At 42.0% G+C, this 25,714-nt stretch overlaps 1 protein-coding gene across 1 annotated transcript in view; it reads right to left on the bottom strand.

The window, feature by feature from the left end:
* lcor (ligand dependent nuclear receptor corepressor) overlaps positions 1–25,714 on the bottom strand; it is a gene marked incomplete at its 5' end in the record, with an annotated part of 84,554 nt that overhangs the window by 4,048 nt on the left and 54,792 nt on the right. Inside the window, 4 exons of the mRNA XM_079498397.1 lie at positions 4,178–4,277; positions 7,838–8,383; positions 16,628–16,763; positions 21,780–21,859. Coding sequence (XP_079354523.1) covers positions 4,178–4,277; positions 7,838–8,383; positions 16,628–16,763; positions 21,780–21,859 — 862 coding nt within the window. The remainder of the gene's footprint in view (positions 1–4,177; positions 4,278–7,837; positions 8,384–16,627; positions 16,764–21,779; positions 21,860–25,714) is intronic.

The following is a 25,714-nucleotide window of genomic DNA, read 5'->3' as shown; positions in this document are numbered from 1 at the left end:
ATCTCAGTGGGACGTCTTAAGGCTTGCTGAAAACAATACAGGGTTAACTAGAGGCTTTGGAGTCTACCTCTACTCTCCCAGAGAGCTGTTCACAGCATTTACAGTCGGGCGTCATTGGGGACACTCCACTACACATCACCAGTGGATCTGATAATTCCACCTGATCCGAAAACAACAGGAGCGTAAAGGAATGTTGTATACGCACCGTGGTCGCGACTCGCGGCTCTCTCCCCAAAGAGATCACAAAATCAGAGAGCAGTAGCATTTCAAGCATACGGTACCATCGTTAAAGGAAGACTAGTGCTGCGCAAATCCTTGTTTCCTAATTCAGCGGTTCTCAACTACTTTCATGTCACTCCCAAATTGATGCAATTTGTCCAGGAACCCCAATTTGAAGAAAAAAAATGCTTTGTTCCAAGGACTCCCATGAGAGAAGATGTATCAAGACATAAAAAAACATAGCTGAAAAAAGCGTTTAAACTGTTGTTCCTCATTTTGCTGGTTGAAACCCGTCAAGGACCCCTGGGGGTCCCCGGAACCCACTTTGAGAACCACTGTCTTAATTGACAGTGAACTTGAGGCTTGAGGCTAGATGGAATTAACAAACAAGGCTTTGTCGAGGTGGGGATGTAGTTAGTATCAATACTGCAATATAGAACTACTACACGCATGTGCACCGTTCCAGATTCAAGAGAAGACGCACCATACTCACGTCACCAGACTTTCCAAGACGCACCAAGTACCCAGTGGTCTAGGTTTAACTGGCGCCCCCCCCCCCCCCCCCTCTATTTTCACACCGTGTCAAGTACCGTGCCGAATTCAAATGGATACTACTTTGTATAACAGCTTTAACTGTTTATACCTGAGCGCACGTACCCTATAGTAGGCCTATATAGTAGGCATAGCATGCACACTTACAGCAGTAGGCTACTGCTGCTGTGTGTTGTTCTGCACACAAGAAGAATGCATCCTCCTCAATCAAAGAACAGATTCATTCGTCCAAAGCAAACTTTTTAGTTTCGCTAGTGTGCAGTAAAGATTTTTGTCTGACTATTTTAAGTCTACTTTTGTGTTTGTGTGTCTAACTCTCATACACTATTTAACAATAGGCTTAAGCTATGCAGCTGTTCTGTGTGCATGCCGTGATGCGCACATGCCGCGATGCGCACATGCCGTGATGCGCACATGCCACGATGCGCACATGCGTACGTGTGCGTGCGTGTGACGTTTCCGCGGTACAGGAAAGAAATCACCATGACACCACTGAATGTATGTAATAAAAATCTACAAAGTAACTAGTAACTAAAGTAACTAGTAACAAGTGTTCAAATAAATGTAGTGGAGTAAAAGTACAAATGTTTGACCTGAAATGTAGTGTAAAAGTATTGGAAATACTAGTAAAGTGCAAATATCTCAAAATTGTACTTAAGCACAGTACTTATGTACTTAATTACTTTCCACCACTGCTTAAAACATACAAAATGTATATGTCATGCCCTGATCTTTATAGAAACAACACTGTTATTGAGCTGAAGAGTGGCTAAAGGCGTTAGGGCCTTGGGGAACTTCTTGATTCCTACTTCCTACACTTCATGTGCCTGAAGTCTTGTGCAGGCGTAGTTCATTGCACCAAGCTTTTAGTACCAAGCATTCCCTTGCATAACAGGCTACTGTTCCTTTAAACTCTTGTGTGGGAGTCAAAATACTTTATGTTTGGTACCTGAACATTTAGGCTAGCTCCCAGCCTCTCTCCTCCATATACAGTATACTGAATTAATTAACTTATTTATTTCAGGATGGCTCTGTAGATTGGTCTGTCAGCCCCTACAGATTTGGGATTTTAGATTATTTTAGTCTTGTTAAAACACAAAACAGTCTGCCCAAGTGATGTCGCAAACCATGGGTCTGCCTTGACAATAATTAAAGGAAGACGTCACCACTTTTCAACCTATGTTCATAGTGGTCCTCACTAATCTTTTTCCTACTCCATCTGTGTCTCATAGGAGGGCTTTGGGCTGTTCAGAAACCGGTCTTCCAGTGACATCATCGATGGGGAATCCAAGCAAATAGAAACTGCAGGCTTTCTATTCCTGAAAAGCGATAATAAAGATTTTTTTTTCTTTTTCTTTTTAAAATATGCTTATCGACGGGTTTCTGAACTTCCCACAGGCCCCACAACCCTCCTATTAGACACAGACCGAGTGCTATTTTATCATGAACATTAATGAGGACCAATTAAATTGGTCCAATTATATGAATATAGGTTGAAAAGTGGTGAAGTCGTCCTTTATGGAATCCAAGAAAACCACTTCAACTTAGTACAAACATGGACGCAACTTTCAATATAGCACTTTAGCACTGCTGGGGTCAATATTACATTCGGGTGGAAACCTTGTCGGTTCCAGCTTGCAGATCTGCTACTTTTGATACTTTGGCGTGCCGCTGTCTTATGATCAAGTGGGGCGTTAATTTATAGAGGTTTCTGCCCGACAGCAACGGTATACAGAATGAAACCTCTCCAAATCCATCTCTGACCTAAGGATTAAAAGTAGCATAATATGTATTCCTCCTTAACAGCATGTAGCGCGCATGACTTCGAGGCAAGCTGTATGTAGTTAGTTATCAATAAATGACTGGAGCTGCATTGTTGCGTTTCGTCGATAAAAAGGCAAAGGAAAAGAAGACAAAAGCAGAAGCAGACAAAGGCTCTGTCACGTCTTTGACACGTTCTGCCGTTGACCTCTCGCACTGAATTATAAATACCTGTGTGCATAAATACATCCATATATGCATCGCAAACGCCTCAGCCATGAAATCAATGGGCATTGACGATGGGGCCAACCGCACCAATCAGTAAAAAGATGAAAGGTCGGAGGCGTTGGCTGTGGTTCGCCCGAGGGCGGAGTTTACTCTTTTCATTCCCGTCGATTTTCTTTAAATTAAAAAGATGCTCTTTGTTGGATTTCCTCGTCAATATGTCACGGCTGAAAATTAGCTGTGATGATACACACATTAATGCTAACATGATCTGCCTTATGCTTTTATGTTGTTCCAATGTGTGGGATTTGTGCATGCAGGAATCCATTTGTGGCACGCTAATTACGGATCCTTTGCATGGCAAAGAGCAAAGGTGGGAATAACGAAGTACAAAAGCCATGCGCGATGACTTGATGAGGGCTACTGAACGTGATGTATGGACATAGTGTTGAAGGTTGTCATTGCAATTATTTTGACAGTGCTATAATTAGCGCTGTACTCTGAAAATAGCCAATCTATAAGCTCACAACGCCTTTTCAGCATGCAGCCAAGTGAGAAACCAGCCCTTCCGATGCCACCAAGGACTACAATGTTACCATATTTAGTTGACTAAAACTAGACTAACACTATAAGTTCATGCGTGGTCACAATAAATGTTGCGTGGCAGATCAAAGGAAATGAAGTGCTCTTGCGTACTGCCGCTAGTACCAACATTTACTTTCTCTGTCCATCTACGTCCTGTATTAAAGTACTAATAAGTACAACTAGTAGTAGTATTTATTTTTTCTCTATGTTTTTATACTTTTATTTTGTTCTTTGCCATTGTTCTATCATTTTAACTACTTGACTGTGTTTTATTGTATTCTATTTTTGTGTCCTGCCCTGTGAAGCACTTTGAGCTGCATTTATGTATGAAAGGTGCTATACAAATAAAGTTTATTATTATTATTATTATTAGTGTTGACTAACCATTACAAGTGGCTCTTATTCTGAAGAGGAAGTCAGTTTCGGTTCTAATCAAGCTGCCACGTGGATTAAACACGAGCTTTTGGCCAAAGTTCATATATTTGCGATATGAAAACCATGCATCTGTGACTTAAACAATGTACACACTTTGGAATTACGTTAAACATGGAACCTCCACGGCATTAGGCGAGTAGTTAATTCGATCTGTGTTGGAGCGCCTCAGTGTTCAATCTCGTGCTGGCTAAAGTAACGTCGTTGTGGTAGAGTAGAGACGTCTGCCAGCAGTGTGCACCAAGCAACATATCTCCAGATGCTCCGCTGAGAACTAGCCCAAAAAAGTTACAGTATGTGCACCTGTGGATTAGAGTATAGTGTTGCTGTGTGTCTCACCCCTTGTCTCCAGGCCTTATAGTTAGTTATAGTATTCATTATAGTTATAGTGTTGCTGTCTCACCCCTTGACTCCAGGCGTGGAGCAGAAGCTGGGAGAGGTTTTGAGGAGGCCGCCGCCAACGCTGTGGTTCTTCTTGGTGGACAGGTCCAGGACGCCATCTTCTGAGGAGCAGCACGCACACGCACACACACACACACACACACACACACACACACACACACACACACACACACACACACACACACACACACACACACACACACACACAGAGACAAACACAGCCACAGAGCAACACAGCAGCAGGTCAGAGGAAAACAATGTGTCAGGTCATGTGATCAATAGAGTAGGTCTCACTGGGCGTTCGTTTAGTCTGGTGAATAAGTTCAAAACAGCAGGAAAGAAAAACAGAACAAAGTCTTTTGTCACTTTCAACCTGGTGTGTCCTTATTTAACGCCCCTCTATGTGTATACCGTAAATAATAATAATTAAAAAATATATATATTATTATAATATATATATGAACTGTGTGTGTATATATAAATAAATTTATTTATAAATATATATTTATAAATATATGTATCTAGCTCATAATGCTTCGCAATAATGCATTGTAGATCTGCTATTTCTCATCTCTTTGTGTTGCACCAACGATATACATTTAACCATTTAAACCCCACCATCTGTATTCTGGGGAAAACTTTCACAGAAAGCAACAGATCTACAAGCTTACGAAAACATGCAATGTAGAGGTTGCAACATAAAATACACAAGTACAGAGCCCTGAGGGACTTTTATGCGGGGGGTTATGTGGTTAAAATTCTAATGTATGTTGAAAAATCAATATCACTAATCCCATTGCATTGTTTATTAATCGCAACGATCATTAGTTTCAACTAATCCATTCCACCATGGTGTTTTGCATGAATGTCTTGTGAGAGCAAACACGCACGCACACATACACACACGCAAACAAACAACAACATGCACAAGCACACATACACGCGGATGTGCACAAAAGCACAGCAATACAGTGCTTTTGTGCAAAAACAAGGCGCACAAATGAATGCATGCATGCACAGTTGCACACACACACACACACACACACACACACACACACACACACACACACACACACACACACACACACACAGACAAACGGCCATAGCCGTCATCACAAATGATGATGTCTGTCCGAACATTGCACTACGGCCGTTACCGTTATGCAATGTGCCAGCTATGGCCGTTTTTAGCCCGATGAGTGTTTTTTTTTGCAAAACGAATGCTTGGAATGGATTCAGCATCATGAAAACCCTCTAGTTTGACACGTCACATGCTACATAAAGCATGATGATTATTCTTTATTTTTTGCCTTCTATAGGTTGTTAATGGTATGGTCATATATTATGCCAATTATGAGAATTGCTCAACATATGCAAGTTAGCATCCGGCAGTTTCTAAAGGCTGGGGACCCATACTCAACATTTCTAACATAAAACCTTGGTGTACTCAACATGTCCGGGTTCACGATGGGCTTCTTGGGCTGGCAAGTACACTAACATGCTGTATATTTTTCAGAAAACCATTAGGATTCAGAAGGCATTTAAAGAATCTGCCTCAGGTCTTGCTCTAGAACCCCATGTGGCTCTTATGTAAAGGAATAATCTTTTGTTTTAATCATAATTTATTTCAATCATAATTTAATATTGCAGTAGGCATAAAGTTATTGTTACATTCTCCTATTGTAAAGAAAAAGGTGTCGCCTATTAATACACCAGCTAAAAATAATACATTATTGAATGTCTACTTGATCTGCAAAAGTAATGATCTGAAAAAGTTATATTGAAAGACCATAAAAAGCCATGCCTCTCTCTACTCTTATTGTATTTTTATTCGTTTTTTATTCTTTCCTTTCTTTTATTGTATCTTGCCGAATGTATTTGTTTTCAAATAAGTGTAATGTAAGTTTGTGAAAGCGTCTCCTTTCCCCCCTTTTCCTTCAGAGCTGCCCAGATGTTCGTCTTTTGTTTTTCTTGTTTGTTTTTGTTTTTCTCCAGAGAAAAAAAAAGAAAGAAAATGTTGTAACTTTGGTCACCATTCAGAACAAATATACCTGTGAGATACGAGCACAAACGATTGTAATGCACTTGACCACGTGATGTAAGGTTGTTCACTATGCTTGTACACAATGACCAAAATAAAAACATAATTTCAAAAAAAGAAAGACCATAAAAAGCACAAGAAATAATAAAATAAACAAACATATTTTGCACCTCCAGACAGATCTTCTATAATTTTTGGGGGGCCAAAATTGGCTCTTTTGATAATAAGGTTTGCCTACCCCTGGGTTAACGCAATCACATACTGTACAAAAGTATAATTGAACAATGTTATAATGCCACTTTAGGGGGAAACGAAAACATGATACTGTACCTGGTTGTCACCTGATGCTGAACACAAATAATTAAGGCTACTATTGAAAAGAGCTTTAAATTCAGTCGTGTCATTTTGGAATGTACTTAACTTTATCTTCTCTATTATCCGAGTTAAAGGATAATCTCAACCTACAATTTAATTTATAGTGGCAAAGTTTGTGTGTGTTTAGGCAGGATGGAGATGAATACTTTAATCTTTTCTTTTTTCTTTTTTTTTGTTGTTGCAAGAATTCAACATTTGTTTGGCTTACTGTAAGCAGATTCCAAAAAGCTTGTTTAAAAGTAGGTGAACGGTCAAATGGAGGACAGGACCTAAAACTCTGCACTGTCCCTTTAACCTGGCAGTATTAGAGACTGAACCTACATTAAATCTCTGCACTGTCCCTTTAACCTGGCAGTATTAGAGACTGAACCTACATTAAATCTCTGCACTGTCCCTTTAACCTGCCAGTCAGTTTAGTGATAGGACCTAAAACCGTTTACTGTCCCTTTAAACTGGATTGGACCGCCAGTCCCCAGTCCATTTATTTTTGGATACACTGGGGGTGCAGCCAAAACTATTTTCAAGTACTAGTGCTAAATTCACAAACAATGTTGAATTGTTTGTTTGTGAGCATTATTATATTTCTACCTGATGGAGACTCTATAATGTACGCATTAACCCATTACAACAGGGAAAGCATCGGTTTCATTTAGATTTTGATGCGTGCGTGCGTGCGTGCGTGCGTGCGTGCGTGCGTGCGTGCGTGCGTGTGCTTGGTGTGGGAGGGGGATTTGTTCACAATAACTTACAATTTCTAAATAAATCTGTATAATGTCAATCTTTATAAGAACTTAAACAACGGTTGCCATTGCCCTGTATTATATGCAAGATTTGTACGTCTTCCCATGTATTTTTAATAGTTTGGCTTTGTCCCACCGCTACAAACATAAAAACACACCTGACGGACAATGGCAGCTGTCAACAAAACAGGCAGACAGGATTTCTGCAGGACATTAACAATATACCGGTACTGTAAGTGCGTGACATGTGCGTGCGTGCTACTACTTGGGATTTACCGGCATGCCTGATTTATATTTCGTTTATATGCATCAGTGACAGTGTCACATGCCAAACATTGCTGATCAACAAGCTCACAAGGCATCCCAGCACCACACATTGTGAGCACACATTTCTGCGGTTAAAAATGGGGAGGAAAAAAAGGTAAAAATGGCATTCATAAAAACAGAATCTCACAGGTCATCTCTGTCGGGTGGTAAACGTGCGTGTGTGTGAGTGTGTCCTCACCCTGCTGGCTGGCTTCCAGGTCCAGCTCGTGGTTCTTCTTCACGGTGAGGTCCAGTGGGCTGTCCTGGTCGGCCATGAGAAGCTTGCTGAGGACGGGGTTCTGTGCAGAGGCAGCAGCGCTTCCACCGCCTCCACCTCCGTTACTGGTGCCAGTGCCGTCGCCGCTCAGGGCAGAGGAGCAGGAGGTGGAGGTGGAGGAGGATGAGGATGAGGATGAGGAGGGCACTGAGGTGGCAGCAGGGGCAGCGCTGACGGGGCTGAGGCCCGGGCCCGGGGACGGGGAGGAGGATGAGGAGTACGGGGAGCTGGGGGCCGCCGGCAGCAGTGCCAGAGGCCCAGAGGAGGGCGGGGAGACCCCGGGAGAGCCGGGGTCCGGGGCCGCGGGGGCCGCTCTCGGCAGGCTTTGGTCCTTGATGGTGCCGTTGGGCAGGGGCGGGTCGTCCTGAGTAGTTTTTGAGGTATATTCGGCAGCGAACTGGCGGATCATTCGCTGCATGATCTCACGAGCCACTAGAGGGATGTGGGGGTCTGAGACACGTGGGAGGTCTGAGGGGAGGAAGGAGACAAGAAGAGAACGGAAGAAACAAACATTTAATTTTGGTGTTCCTCCAGGAATCTGTGCAGTTATTGCCATGTTCTCTTGTTCAGCACAGTATACTCAGCTGCTGTGGGACATTTTGAGCCCACTGGCTAGAAGGACGAGAGGAAAAAAAGGAATTCATCATCGTTCGTTCAGCCTTGCCTTTTGGCATCATCTAAATTTAATAGAGGACAATTACAATTGGGTTATATCACTGCTTTCACATGATCCTTGGGCTATCGAAAAACCCCATGTCCCTATAGATTCTATATGAGCATCAGTCCAATTTAGGCATTCTTTAATCAATTCACTGCAGACTGTAGTTTGCATCCGTTTGACAAATAATATAATACTGTACTGTGTGTGGCGTGTGCCCAACGACAGACACATGTACACAGTATAGTTAGTTTATTTACAGTATAGTTAATTATACTGTACATGCATCACATGTCACTACTGTAAATTATAGCTGTACAGTAGATCTACCACAAACAACAAATTAGCCTGGAAGACCGACAATAACAATTTAGGCTGATTAATACTATAAGGCTTATAGTATAAGCTAAACAGATGTATTATTATTATTATTATTATTAATAATATTAATATTAATAGGGGTCAAACCCAAATGGTGTAGACCCCTTTTGTTATCGTAAATATTCTGCCGGTTTTGTCAGTTCTGAACTATCATTTCTCACGAAATTCAGCAATATGGTAGAGGGCTGTAAGGATCTCTCAGGAACTGAAGCTCACACTCATTCATCAAAAGACCTCTGACCTTTAGATCTCTAGATGATTTTTTTTTTAATGTTTTGCTCTATCAATGTTCTGCCTATTTTGGCCACATCACAGAAATGTCCATACATGCCAATGGGGTCTGACTCTGGACTGGTAACAGGACTACTGAGTTGACAGACAGCCCCTTCAGCCAATCAGCCTAACCAAAAAAACTGATGTCATCTCCAGTCTACCCGCGCCATGTCAACCACACAGAAATGAGCAAGTTCGGGCTGACCTAGGGGCTTGGGAAGAATCTAATTAAAACCCACATGGGCAAGCCCAGTTGTGATGATTTGATTGGCTAAGCACAGAATGTGATGATGTATGAGTATATGATGATAATAGCACTCCTCACTTCACAAGTGTGATTTGTATTTTGGTCAATCTTAATCTTAATCGTTAATTAACTGCTAACACGGGTCGGTTAATTGGTCACGAATGAAATTCAGAAAAAAAACATCCCTACGGTAGATGGCATAACACAGAACACCACTATCTGCTGTGTAATTACTCTCGCCCCCTGCTGTGTGAGAGGAAACGCAGATCAAACACTAGTCGTTGATCTTATTGTTGAGCGAAAAAAGTTATACAACAACAAAAACATATTATGTGCGTGGTTACTAATCTGGTATTGTCCCAAATACACTGCACACACAGGCTATAATATTTGGATGTACATCAAACCCAAATCCTCCAAACAATACATTTGCGCTCCCCCCACCCAAAAAAAAGGTTAATCCTCAAGCTATACTGTAATAATCCCAAACCCACGCAAATACAGGACTTAATCCTGCATACAGTACAGTGCTACTGCAAATTGCAATGTACTGTTTCAGTGAGGACACTTTGTTCATGACGGGTCCTTGTGTAATGGGACTATACCTCGTTCCCGGAACTTTCTACCTGATGGGCGTGGTTATATGCCTAAACCTAACCTTAAGCCATTAAGACCTGAGACCAGATTCTACAAAATGTCTTCTAAATCCGTTTTCAGTGGTTCTCAAACCTTTTCAAACCATGTCAAGGACCCCCAAAATGATATATATTTGGCCACCGACCCCCATCTTAAACTATGTTGTTCCAGGGACCCCCCAGCAACAAAATTGAGTTAAAAACGTTCGCTGTGAAAGAATATATATAGGCTATTCAAAGATTTGTGACACATTTTCATGATTTTTCAAAAATAGCAGATCTACAAGCTTGTTGCGCAGCACTTGGTGCCGCAATAAAAACTAGATTAAAATGTTAGGGAGGGTCTAGTAGAGGAGAAGAGATCCAGTAGAAGTAATTTTATGTTTGGTTGCGCTTGTGTGAAAATAGCAGATCTATAACAGATACTGTAGCAGACACGTTGTGACCTTGACAGCTTGTACATCAGCTATTTAAAATAAATACATAAAATAAAATAACTTTTATGAGTGTGTTAATACAATATAATTTATACAATTGCAGAGGTTGTACTTTGTCTCCCTGCTCTTCTATTGAGACATTTTGATTGTGTCAAAGGTCATGTCTCACCTATAGACACACACAATGTTTTTACTTGATGGTTAAGATCAATGGTAAAAAATTCGGCACTTGCGCAAGAAACCGGGTTCAAATCCGGGGTAGAAAAGGAAAGTTATAGCTTTAAGTGGTTAATTCATAACGTACTTTTGTGTGTTTTTTGTAAGTTCCGGGGAGACACCAAATGTATCTTTTGCGTCTTGAGCTGAAAACATTTGAGACCCCTGCCCTAGGCCTAGAACAAAGGCTGGCTTTTTGGGGGACACACACAAGGCTTTTTGGGGGACACACACAAGGCTTTTTGGACAACATTTCCATTTTGGGGGAAAAGGAACTGTGTGCGTTTGTTTACTCTGAGAGGACAAGCTTCCGGGAGGTACTGTACTGTAACTCCAGTGGTACCCAAACCTTATAATTTAACTCGAGACCCAAAAACAGAATTTAGGCATTTGCCCGGGACCCAAACTAATGAAAATAGTAGATCTACAAGCTCACAACGCATGAGCTTATAGATCGGCAATTTTCATTACTTCTTAAACATTTGTTTACTAATTTGTGGAATTTCTTTGTTTTGTCTTTGTTTTGTTTTGTCTTTAAAAAATCTTTGAATTTTGTTTATTTGTCTTTTGTTTTTTGTTCTTTTGTTTTTTTTGCGTTTTTTGGGAATGTACAATAATAATTAAAAACAAAATGGAGGAAACAAAAAAATCAAATAAAGGGACCCGTAAAAATGTGTCAGCGACCCACAAATGGGTCCCGACCCAGTGTTTGGGAACCATGCAGTGCTGTATTCTACCTACAGTGAGTAAACAGGGCCGTCAGTGAGTCCATGTGAACAAAACATTATGTGAAGGTACTAACATGGCAGGAAGGAAGTTCAACCCCCTCCCCCTGTGTGAGGGCGTGCATGCATGTGTGTGTGCAATGTGCGTGTGCGTGTGCGTGTGCGTGTGCGCGCGTGCGTGTGCATGTGTGTGCGTGTACTGTATATATAGCTGCTGTAGTGGCAATTTCCCTTGGGCCTGGTGTTTGAGCGGAGAGGGCAGATTGATTAGGTCCTGCCATTGATTGGACTATACTGTAACATCTGTTTTCTTCACTAATAATCCAGTCTAAAAAAAACCTCAAACCTCAAACCAAAACAATAAAACTAAACAAAGCAGGAGCCAAGCAGGGAATTTCTCCTTTGTCTCGGTATGACAGCCATATTGTAGGACCCCCGGCCAGCCGCCCACACCCACCCACCCACCCACCCTCTTTCACCTATACTACGTCACCCCTCAGTCAACATAGCTCTGATTCAGGGACAGGGACACTGTGGAAGGTTGCACATCAACCTGCTAATTAGTCAATGCGAATTTGCCCTCAATGCCCTATGTGACTAAATACCTAACGAAATCGCTCCAATGAACTGCAGCAGCCAATGAGGCATGGGTTTTTATATCTATGGTGTTTGTTTACAAGGGAGAGAGAGACAGCCAGCTAAGCATGTTTGCTACTACGTGGCTTATTTCTAACCTAAGATGTTTTCAGCTAAATATTTTAAGGAAGTTTAAAATGAGTAATACACCGTTCTGGATGTCATCTTCAATTAGATTAAAAACGGAGTAGTTCTGTAATCAAAACCAGCTGTGTTTGAAGAACTAGCCGCTATGGGAATCAGGGAACAGATGAATGAAATCAAGATTAATTTATATTATATTCATAAGAGGCTATATGTATGTCATCACGCAGCACGTTTTTGTGAAATTAAAATTGCCTTTTTAGGAACTTTTGATATAATACACAAACATTTAAAATGTAATTTTTTTAGCATCTATTTTTTTTTAAACTTTTTTTTGGCATCTATTTTTAGGTGTGCCCATATGATGACGTCTCTAAAAGTGTGAAAAACATATTTTTACTTTGACATACTAGGTCTTTAAATTAAGCAATATTACACAAGAGGGTGTGCTTTATCGTGATTATTGGCACACCAGTACTAGTGATGCAGTCGTTCCGCAGGGTGCTGCTATTGTGCATGTTGGCTCACTATAGAAACACTCTAACTGGCTACACACCAGTGGGTCTCAAAGTGTCCTTGGTGGGTTCCAAATAGCCCGGTAAGGTAAATCTGAGAGGGTATAAATGGAACCAGTCCATTTATACCCTCTCAGAGTTATGGGGGTCCTTGAAATTAAAAAGTTTGAGTACCACTGAACTGTCTGTGTTGTCAGTACTGTAATATCAAATATCTAAAAACTGATGGTCTGGTTTTGATTGATTGATTGAAGAATTTATTAACAGTTTGCAGAATTACAGTACATTTCAAGCACAAACTCAATACAAAGGCTGTTAACTGTGAGTGGACGACCCAATTAAGCATTACACTTGTTTCCAACAGGGTCCACCATGTTCAAATCATCAAAACATTTAGAGACGTACAAATAGACACTTCTATAGACAGAACAGGAATTCATCAAAAAGGAGGTAAAAAGGGAAAAGAAATATATACAGTAAGGGGAAAAAAGGGGGGGCGGGGGGGGGGATTCAGATTTTACGGGGGCCAGTTTCGAATTGCAGCCATCCGTAGGTGCCCTTTGAGAGCGGTTTTGAAGGAGTCAAGGGATTCGCATGTCTTAATGACAGTTGGTAGGGCGTTCCACATTTTGGTGGCATAGGAGCGAAAAGAATTTAGTCCCTTGGTGTGCTCACAAAAGACAGATTAGATGTTAAAATGACCCCAAACATGTTTGAAAGTGAAATATACCTTTAAGAGCAAATAACTATGTGAATGCTTGTTGCATATTACCAAACGGATATATATATATATATATATATATATATATATATATATATATATATATATATAGTAGTATTAGTCTACTTGGGATCAGATCATTTGTGATGAGCATTTACTTAATATTTAGTTATTTATCACCTTCTTTTAGCAGCACTTTAATTAATCATACAGATTAACTTAGTTGATTAATTCAAGGATTTGTTCGACCTTATTGTTTTCTTTCTTTTTTCCAAACTATTGTGTTGTTAGACATCTTGTTCTAAGTGACATAAAAGCAATTAAAGCTGAAATGGACTTATTCGTATGAAAAATATAGGCCACATGTAGCTGTTCTGATAATAATCATATAATTAATAGATGTTAACAGTGTCAGTACTTGTGTAGTGTCAACATTCTGTCAACAAAGGGTGGTATGTGTGAATAAATACAGGGTCATTAGTCTGTAGTAGTGTTAATTGTCAGTGCACTATAGAATCTGTAAACTAGTGTGGGTAAAAACAATGCCCTATGCCTTCTTCTCCCGCAAATTACGCCTGCGACGCCAAACACATCATTTTATAAAATAGCGCATAGGGTACAGAAATACCCTACATAATGTCTGTGTGTATTTCACACGACATATAGCGTCGCAGTCCCGCCCCCTTTCATGAAGACGTGAGACCCAGAAGTGAAAGTGAAAAAGTACTTATTTAAAGACAAAGCCAACTCGAGTTGTGACAAATCATGACAACAAACACAACATTTTGGACTGAACAAATAATTACAAAGAAAAATTTGTCACAACTCCAGTTGGCTTTGTACAAGGCTCAAAAGGTCTTTAAATAAATACTTTTTTAAATGTCTATGAGGAAAATGAACGGGGAATCATTTCCTGGTAGGGGGCGGGACTGCGACGCTCTATGTCTGTGTAATACACATTTCTGTTCCCCCACACTACATGAGATCTACACACTACACACTACATCCACACTACATGAGATCTACACACTACACACTACATCCACACTACATGAGATCTACACACTACACACTACACACTACATCCACACTACATTTGATCTACACACTACACACTACACGAGATCTACACACTACACACTACACATTACACACTACATCCACACTACATGAGATCTACACACTACACACTACACACTACATCCACACTACATGAGATCTACACACTACACACTACACATTACACACTACATGAGATCTACACACTACACACTACACATTACACACTACATCCACACTACATGAGATCTACACACTACACACTACACATTACACATTACACACTACATCCACACTACATGAGATCTACACACTACACACTACACATTACACACTACATCCACACTACATGAGATCTCCTCACATCAGAACAATGGGGTTTAGGTTCAAAGCTGGCAAATATTCCCTTTAAATCTCCTTCAACCACTTAACCCATTTTGGACTGAGGTCGATTAAAAAAAAGGCTTCTAAATCCTAACATTTTTCTGAAAAACCCATATTTCTATGTCAGTGGTGCTCAACCTTTTTCATGTCAAGGACCCCCAGAATTATCTATATTGGGCCACGGACCCCCATCTCAAAATATGTAGTTCCAGGGACCCCCCAGAAGCAAATATTTTCAAAAATTCAACGATTTTTCAAAAATAGCAGACCTACAAGCTTGTAGATCTGTTATTTTTCAATAGCTAAATTATAACATAATGTTTAAAACACCAAAAGGGGTTCCCGCCCAAAATGGATTAAGCACCAGTATGCCATACTTAAATGTAGTCAAAAATAGCCAATCTCCAAGATTGTAGATCTGCTATTTTTCGCTAAAGTTCTCCTTAGAATATGGATTCTAGGTTTAATGTAAAATAATATATAATATTTTTTACAATACAAAACAAATACAAATTTTACAATAATAAATTGGAGTCCCAGAGATAGAAATGCCATTCAATGGGGGTCCGTAGACTAATGCATGTCAAACTGGGGGTCCTTGAAATTAAACGGGTTGAGAATCACTGCTAGAGCAGTACAAATCTTATGGGGGTCCCTGGCATATCTTTTTAAATGGGGGTCCACAGGCTAATTAGTGTAAATCTGGGGGCCCTTGACATGAAAAGGTTTGGGAACCACTGCCCTAAGCTTCCATTTGGTTCCATTTGTACACTCTCAGAGTTAAGGGGTCCTTGCAAATAAAACATGTGAGAAGCACTAGTAGTAGTTGGACTCCTACTGTGCCATACATAGTGTCACAGTACATCAGTGTCATACATATTCTGAAGAAAACCTGGAGACTTGGCATTCAGTAAAAGGGTATTACGATCAAAATAAGAACATTATAGAGCGTTGCAGTCCCGGCCCGTTTCATGACGACGACAGCCCCATTCATTTTCCCCATAGACATTTCAAAATGTATTTATTTAACGATTTGTCAGCCTCGAACAAAGCCAACTCGGATCGTGACAAAACATGACAACAAACACAATTTTTTGGGACGAACAAATAATTAGAAAGAAGAAAAAAGGGCAGGTTACAACACTTTTTTTGTTGTTTTTCTTTGTAATTATTTGTTCGGCCCAAAATATTGTGTTTGTTGTCATGATTTGTCACGATCCGAGTTGGCTTCGTTCGAGGCTTACAGATCTTTAAATAAATACTTTTTGAAATGTCTATGGGGAAAATGAATGGGGAATTATTTCCTGTGCCTGTCGTCGTCATGAAACGGGGCAGGACTGCGACGCTCTATAATACTGTGTAGAACAGAAAATCTAAAATTTGCCACGGACACATATGTCCGTGCATGGACATATCGATGACACCTGATAATGTACAGTGTGTGGTGTATGTACAGTACACAGCATTGATAATGATAATGTACAGTGTGTGGTGTATGTACACAGCATTGATAATGATAATGTACAGTGTGTGGTGTATGTACACAGCATTGATAATGATAATGTACAGTGTGTGGTGTATGTACACAGCATTGATAATGATAATGTACAGTGTGTGGTGTACAGCATTGATAATGATAATGTACAGTGCATGGTGTACAGCATTGATAATAATAATGTACATTGCGTGGTGTATGTACAGAGCATTGATAATGATAATGTACGGTGTGTGGTGAATGTACCCTTTCTGTGGAACACAGCATTGAGGAAGTCTTGGGCCTGTCTCTCCAGACGGTGGATTCTGGACTGCTCCTGTTTGTACTCCTCACTCTCAGACAGCACCTGGCTGTCTGCGCTGCTGCCCTCCACGCCGTGATCCTGCACGCACGCACACACACACACACACACACACACACACACACACACACACACACACACACACACACACACACACACAAAGGGCAAAAGGCATGAATCAGTCAGTTGTGTAAAATGCAGTGGGACACATTCTCGATGAAGATGCACGCTGGTGCCCAGGCGGTGGCGTAACCGTCTGGGCACCCGACTGGTAATCCAGTCGCAGTGTGCCGCGGGTTCGACTCCCGAGCCCGACACGGCCTTTACTGCATGTCTTCCCCCATCTCTCTCCCGTTTCCTGTCAGCCTACTGTCTGTCCCTTCAAAAACCAATAAAAGGCGTAAGCCGCAAAAAAATATCTTTAAAAAAAAAGAAAAAGATGCACGCTGGTTCAATGTGTGTGTGTGTGTGTGAGTGTGTGTGTAGCGTGTGTAGTGTGTGTGTGTAGTGTGTGTATGTGTGTATGTGTGCGTGCGTGCGTGCGTGCGTGCGTGCGTGCGTGCGTGCGTGCGTGCGTGCGTGCGTGCGTGCGTGCGTGCGTGCGTGCGTGCGTGCGTGCGTGTGCAGGAGGTTATATATATATGTATATGTTATAATATAAAACAAAATGTCCTGAAGAAGCCCATCCTCCACTTCAGGGTCAGAGCAGAGGGGGGGGGGGGGGGCAATAACCTTGTGAACAGCTTAATTCTGCTGAAGGTACTAACGTGAAACGCAAAAGAAAAAGCCAAAAGGACGGTGAGAAATGTCTTTAAGATTTCTCTTAACTGATTCTCTCTACCTCCCCCCACCCCCCACCCCCCCCCCTCTCTCTCTCTCTCTTTCTGTCTCTCTACTGGGAGTTGACATAGCTTCAGATCAATGAATCAATTGTTTCCGCCCACTATGGCTCCTCTGGCATTTTGCACAATTAAAAAAGAGTGACAGAGAGAAGGAGAGAAAACAGAGACAAAAAAAGAGAAAGAAAGAAAAAAAGAGACAGGGGGTAAAGATGTTTTTGGGAGCCAGATGGTTGACCTTGGGAGGGCTGAGCGGGTCATGTCGACAAACGAGCGACGTTCAGCACCAAGAAAGGGATGGATCCTTTGTGACATTTTCTCGCAAACAAAGACATAACGGGGGGACGTACGCAACGAAACCAAACCGGGGAAAATAATTGGACATCAACTGACAAAGAAAATCATATCTCACAGAAGAAAATAGGAGAGCGGCCATTTTATAAAGTCAGATGCGTTATGATTGGTAGCAAGGCGCTTAAAGAGCTTGCCGCTAACGGTGAGCCCGGATTGGCTGATCGGAGGGGCCGTCAACAGAGACTCTTGCGTGGCTTTTGTTTGACGGCTATTCAAGCCTGATTTATACTTTGTCGTGCGATGCCGAAAATAACCGATCTACGAGCTCACATTGCGTGGTGTTGTTGCTGGGAGCTTGCAGATCAGCCACGGGCCGCTGGCTCTGGTGTTTGTCCTGTATGTTTACTGTATATCGTCACTGTCGGGTGGAAACCTCATATGTCCCAAACTGCTACTTTTCAGGATTCAAATTGAAAAACAGCAAAAGTAGCAGATTTATACAAGCTCGAAATGTGTCACTTCGCGCCACATTTCGAGCTTGTATATCTGCTACTTTCGGTGCTTTTGTGTGACGCTGTAGTATGATCAAGTAGGGCATTGATTTACGGAAAAAACTGAAAAGCTAAAATATGAGGTTTCTGCCCGACGGCAACGATATGCACAGCTGGCCAGAAAAAACGTATGTTGACTCGTCGATTCACGAAGAAAATACATAAAACACAAGGAAAAGAAAAAAGCACCAGCAGCATTGTGTAGTGGAATCTGGCTAATTTATGTTTTTCACTGAATTCGGACCACCCCCCCTCCCCCTTCCTCTCCCCTTCACCCCCTAACACCACCACACCCACCTACCCAAATCATTATGATGGGCCGCTTTCAGCACCTAAATTGGGGTCAAGACCATGACAGTTGAAAATGACACAAATAAGTACCAAAACAGAGAGAGAGAGGGAGGGGGGGGGGGGGGGGGGGGGGGGGATGCTCGACAGCAGAGGGTACTTCCTCAGAGAGACGTAAACAATAACATCCCAGAGTGTAAATTTTGTGTAAAAAATGCTCCCTTATAAGTCAGACTTAAATGAACACTCCGTAATTCACTGTCTGGACAAAGCCGAGATGTACTACAGTACATGTGTGCAAGTACATATGCAAATATATGCAAATATATGAACACTATAAAACCACAATTTTGGTGGGCAAACAAAAAAAGGACAGAAATTGACAGAATGAGAGAGATGGGAAGGAGAGAGATATAACGAGATGGAGAGCAATATATTTACAGAATTAACCACAGTACATCGACTTGTACTGTAAAGAAGGCAAAGAGATACTCCACAGCTGTGCTGCTTGTAAATTAGCTAAGAGAGACCCCAGTGTGCTGTCTGTTAGCTTCTAACATTTTATTTCTTGCCTTGATCTCCGAACCCCCCCCCCCCCCCCCCCCCCCCTCTTCTTCCCTTTCCTTGTTACTTGGAAAAATAACACGATGGACAACTATGCACAAAAAACACTTTTTTACTTGTTACATCTGTGATGATTCTACATTCATCTGTTTGGAGGAGAGCAACTCCATTGTACTGCCCGATTAATTTCGCCCCCTGTTCTTCCCTTGACACGTCTTTTCAGAGCAACCAGAAATAAAAATGGCTATGTAAAGTGAGCTGCAATCTAATTTCAATTCACCCGTTTTTTTAACCGCCACCAGCGACAATTTAGTTATGAATAAAGCGGAATGAATAAAGCTTGTTTTGACCAAAAACGCAATCTGGGAAAAGATTCCGAGATAAATTAACAGTTAACATTGAAGTTGACGGAGGAGACGATCTAACTTAATAGATCTTTAACTCTTGCGATCGTACAATGAAACCAAATGGACCCTTACGGGTCCCTTCTCTCCCCACACAGCTGAGGAACACGTTGAACCAGTGCAGAGCGGCAGGCTGCAGCAGCAGAGAGGTGGATACCATGGACCGTTGCGTGGCTGAGCTCACACAGAGGCTGTGGAAGAAGAAAGAAAGACAACCTGCCGCTCCGTCCACAACAGCTTGAGGTTCTCAGTAAAGTTCTCAACTTCTAAGTCACCACCACTGATTTCAGTCATATCCATAGAAGTCAGCATGTCTTCTATGGAAGCATGCCATGCACCATAGAAGACATGCTTGCCATGCAAGTTTACAACACGCTGCAGCTAATTCGGTTATTCGTTGTTTAAAGATTAAAGAGTATTTGAAGTGGTCAAACAAATGGTTAAATCTTCCCGAAAATCCTAATGATCTCATATGACATGAAAGGCCTTCACGGCACTGATGAAGGCTGTGTAATCTGAAACGCTGAAACCACTTGTACCATATCTAATACGGGACCTCATTTACTGTATTGTATTTACCAAAATGTAGAGAAAGCACACTTGCACGCAAACACTCCAAAATAAAGAGGTGCACGGCCAGAAAATGCTACAAATACAAAAGGAACCGGCCGGCACTCATTGTGCATATCAATGCACAACAATGGATGCGTTTCAGCGTACACAGTCTTCATCAGCTTTGATGAAGGCCTTTCATGTAATATCTGAGATCATTTTCGGGAAAATTTAACCCCTTGTTTGACCACTTGAAATACTCTTTAGTCTTTAAAGAACGAATAACCGAAATAGCTGCGGCGTGTTGTAAACTTGCATGGCATGCAGCATCCATAGAATGCTCACTTCTACGGAATCCATGTGGATTCCTCAGTGGTGGTGACTGAGAACCTCAAGCTGTTGCTGTTGTGGACTGAGTGGAAGGCTTTCTGCTGCAGGGCAGAAAGACAACTCCTTCCACAGCCTCCGTCTGAGCTCAGCCACTCGGCGGTGGTATCCTTGTACGATATCAAGAGTTAAAGATCTATTAAGGGTCCATTTGGTTACCAACTCTTCATCATTTAGCTGGGGACCACCCTGGAGGACCACTGGTGGTCCCCGGCCCACTGGTTGAGAACCACTGCTGTACAACTCTCCTCCATTGCTCTCCATCTCATTATATATCTCTCCTTCCCGTCCGTCATTCTGTCCTTTTCTGCTCTTTTTTTGTTTGCCCACCAAAATTGTGGTTTTATAGTGTTCATATATTTGCATATATTTGCGTATGTACTTGCACACATAATGTAGTACATCTCGGCTTTGTCCAGACAGTGAATTACGGAGTGTTCATTTAAGTCTGACTTGTGTATAAGGGAGCATTTTTCACACAAAATTTACGCTCTGGGATGTTATTGTTTACGTCTCTCTGAGGAAGTACCCTCTGCTGTCGAGCATTCTTACCACCCCCCTCCCTCTCTCTCTCTCACTGTTTTGGTACTTGTGTATTTGTGTCATTTTCAACTGTCATGGTCTATTGGTCTTGACCCCCAGTTTAGGTCCTGAAAGCGGCCCATCATAATGATTTGGGTGGGTGGGTGTGGTGGTGTTAGGGGGTGAAGGGGAGAGGAAGGGGGGTGGGGGTGGGGGGGGGGGGGGCCGAATGGTCCGAGTTCAGTGAAAAACATAAATTAGCCAGATTCCACTACACAATGCTGCTGGTGCTTTTTGCTTTTCTTTGTGTTTTTATATTATTTTCTTCCTAGATCTGATATTTTAGTTTGGATCCCGGCAAACGACTAATCTCTCTTTCGTGTCTTGAGCTACAAAGTTTGTGAACCAGAGCCCCCATACCATATAGCGGTATGGGGGCGGTATGTTACTTTTCAGGATTCAATATCAAAACAGCAAAAATAGCAGAGCTTGCAGATTTTTTATGCTTTTGTGATAGCATGTAATGTAGTCGTAATACTAATGTAGTTGTTGAACAATAGATAGATAGATAGATAGATAGATAGATAGATAGATAGATAGATAGATAGATAGATAGATAGATAGATAGATAGATAGATAGATAGATAGATAGATAGATAGATAGATAGATAGATAGATCGGTTCCACTTCAGTTACCTTCACTTTCTCCCGTCGTAAGCAGCAAAAGAGACAGTTGTCATCAAACGACCAATCCGACACCCCCTCAGGCTCGCAGTCTGTAACACAGGAGCAAATGACAACGGTGACGCTCTGCAATCCAAAACAATGGCATGAAAAAGAATCCACTCGCCGAGGTAATTACATCAAATGACTAAATTAGCACGTCTTCATAACTTCACAGATTCACACGCAGTATAGGGCAATTTAACAGAGACATGATGTTGAGATGATTGATTTAAAAACGATAACGCCCACATTCAATGAACTGTTGCGTGGGCACTTAAGTTCTGACTGTCATGGTGTGTGTGTGTGTGTGTGTGTGTGTGTGTGTGTGTGTGTGTGTGTTTGTGTGTGTGGCGTGCGTGTGTGCGTGCGTGCGTGCGTACGTGCGTGCGTGCGGGCATTTGTATACAGTATGCATGTATGAAAGTATGTATTGTACATACATTTATTTCTTTCTTGTGTGTGTGTGTGTGTGTGTGTGTGTGTGCGTGTGTGCGTGCGTCCGTGCGTGCGTGCGTGCCCTATGTCCTTGTACAGCTTGGCTAAGAAGATTTAATTGTCTCATCGCTTACTTGCTGTAGAGATGTGTCCCTGATATCGGCACAAAACACATGTTTAAATACAGCATACATTAGCCCTGTCAAGGACTTCTTTCAAATAGCCATTGATAGACAGACAAAGACAAATGTCAAAACAGTGATACTTAAAAACACAGTCGTAAGTGCTGGCTGTGCTAGCGTGCGCGGTGTGTGTGTGTGTGTGTGTGTGTGTGTGTGTGTGTGTGTGTCTGTCTGTCTGTCTGTCTGTCTGTCTGTCTGTCTGTCTGTCTGTCTGTCTGTCTGTCTGTCTGTCTGTCTGTCTGTCTGTCTGTCTGTGTGAAAATGTATGCATCTACACAGAATGTGCAAAGCATAATCGATTATGTCGGGTGGAAACCTCCAAAAGTCCAAAATTATTCTATTCATCTATCATTCTACAAGTTGAAAGCGCATAGTTTCGGAGACCTATATATAGAGAAACACTTTGCATCGTTTCAACAGTTAAGAATGACATTTGAGCTACCCCAATCACATTATTTCCGTTATCTTCAAATTACATCAGGGAGGATATCCCACAATTTGAAAACATACGAGAGAGTAACACTTTCAATAAGCTCCTACATCTTCCCCACGACTCTAAGCAAATTATTTCTCGTTTGGTTTCCCCTTATTTACTGTTTGAAAGAAGCATGGGATTCTAAACTATGAATGGAGATGAGTGATACAGTCTGGAAGGAGGGTTTGTTAAGGTTCAAGGTTGTACTTTATTGTTACATCTTGTGTACGGGTACATAAGAGTAAAACTTATATTTGTTTGGCTTCCTTCAGACACTGCAGCAGCATAGATAGCCTAACTTTCAAAACAACAAAAAGACAGCCAGCACAGCACACAAAGAATAAAGAGTGCAAGACCGTTTGCCCGGTTTCGCTCTGGCTTTGTTGAGTATACAATACAGTAACAGTACATGTCCCTTCAATGCCAGGTACCAGCTAATACAATACAATCCTCCCATTAGGCCAGGTACCAGCTAATACAATACAATCCTCCCATTAGGCCAGGTACCAGCTAATACAATACAATCCTCCCATTAGGCCAGGTACCAGCTAATACAATACAATCCTCCCATTAGGCCAGGTACCAGCTAATACAATACAATCCTCCCATTAGGCCAGGTGTACGACGGACAACTTCGCAATGTGTTGCTGGCGACAAAGACTGAAAGAACGGTACCAGTACTGTGATTGGCATGGGTAACATGAAAACATTAGACAAACAATTAATGTAGGTGAGAGGGGAGGGGGAGAGAGACACTGAAGAGGAAGGGGGAGAGAGAGACAGAGAGAGAGAGGAGGGCAGTGGCATCAACACATCCACTTTGTACAGCTGAGGCTACGACTATAGGCTGTTGCCATGGCGCTACATTTCTTTAAAAACCCTCTTTCGACCAACATCAGAGAGAGAGACAGAGAGAGAGAGAGAGAGAGAAGGTGAGAGAGACCATGAAATAGGTTGGTACAGAAACAAAGCATAAGAGGGAGAGACACGCTCCGTTGATGATAAAGAGATAATAGACAAAAAAACTGAAAAATAGAATCGCCTATAAGCCCTAAACAATGAAGTGCACAAATCGTCCGTCTACCTGAAGGAAGCGGGCACATGTGTATATGTGTATATGTGTGCGTGCGTGCGTGCGTGCGTGCGTGCGTGCGTGCGTGCGTGCGTGCGTGCGTGCGTGCGTGCGTGCGTGCGTGCGTGCGTGATGACTGTTACATCCTGAGTCTTTTGGTACAGACCTGTGACTCAGTCCAATCAAAACCTCACAACGACACAGACTGACCAATGGTCTCTCTCTCCCTCCATGTGGCATTGGGTATACTACAACTACAGGTCTCTCTATCGCTCTCTCTCACTGCCTCTCCCAATGGCGTATTTTAAAAGGCTAAAGGTGAGGCGTTCTTGAACCCTGTGGTTGTGCCACTTACTACATCCCCAGGAAGGCAGCCAATTAGCTCCAATCCGAGTGCTAACATGACCCCCTGCCCGCCTTCACTCTCGGCGCGACCGAGTGTGTGCGCTTGCTTCATGGTGGATGTGGGGGGGAGGAGGGGGGGGCATAAGTCCAAGCAAGGTGGCATGCACAGTATATTTGTATGTATCTGTAGGTCAGTATGTGAGTCAATAGTGTGGTGTATATGCATTCTGCGAGCGTTGTGCGCATTGTGTGCGTTGTGCGTGCATGCGTGCGTGCGTGCGTGCGTGTGTTGTTGCACATGACACATAAGTGAAAATAACGGAAAGACGCGCCTGAAAAATTCTAAAAATGCCTGAAGTTGGTGGGGGTTGGGTCACATGACTGCAAGAGGCCATTTTGACCTAATTTCTCTATACATTGAGACAGAGAGAGTGAGTGAGAGAGAGAGAGAGAGAGAGAGAGAGAGAGAGAGAGAGGGAGAAGGAGGGAGGGAGAGACTTAAGACTGAACATTTCAATTATAATTGAGTTTTAGATTTAGTGTTAAAGGGATATTTCACTTTTTTTAAATTGTTCATTTTATCATCTACTCAGGCGTTTTTTTTTGTTTTGTTTTTTTGCAGCCAATCCATTACGGAGCTTTGTGTGTCCCTGAGTCCCTGGCTGGCTGGCTGGGTCTGTCCGAGCACGAAAATAGCGTTTGGTTGGTTTTCACAACCAAGTATCACTGTTGTGCAGCCTAACACACACACACATTAACTGTATATATGATGATTTCGGTACAGTACAGTACAGTACAGTACAGTACAGTACAGTACAGTACAGTACAGTACAGTACAGTACAGTACAGTGTACCGATGTGTGGGCGTCCCCACACGGTAACTCTGTCATTTCTCGACCGTTTCGGATGCGGAGCGGCTCGTCGGAACCGGCCCGGCACCCTGGGCGCGTTCCTGCGTTCCTCCACACAGAGTTGCACCACTCACTTGAACTTCACACAGGTGCGATTTGTTTTTGTTTTTTTACATATTGACATTTAATATACATTCTATCAGACATGCACCCTTTAGGCCTATACAAACCCATTATAACTTCAAACACTGTTAGATTAATCAAAAACACTCATCCTTGGTTCTGGTGACTCATACTGCTCTCCTAATACGTGAGGGGGCCGTGTTTTTTCCATGACCTTTCTCATAAATTTTATTTAATTTCTTCATGGTAGGCTATTTCATTTTTTTCAAAATCTAACAAACTAATAAATAAATAAATCCTGAAAATGATCAAGCGATAAAGCGGATGTAACCCCTCATCCCCACTTCCGCTTTCTCTTTACAGTTGCGCAAATTGATCTGAATATACATTATCTAAGCATATACGGTATATGCTAGATATAA

The sequence above is a fragment of the Electrona antarctica genome, assembly GCF_951216825.1.
Source record: "Electrona antarctica genome assembly, chromosome: 4".
Lineage (NCBI taxonomy): Eukaryota > Metazoa > Chordata > Actinopteri > Myctophiformes > Myctophidae > Electrona > Electrona antarctica.
Note: the sequence above shows the minus strand (reverse complement) of the source record. Positions and strands in the feature narration are given on the sequence as shown.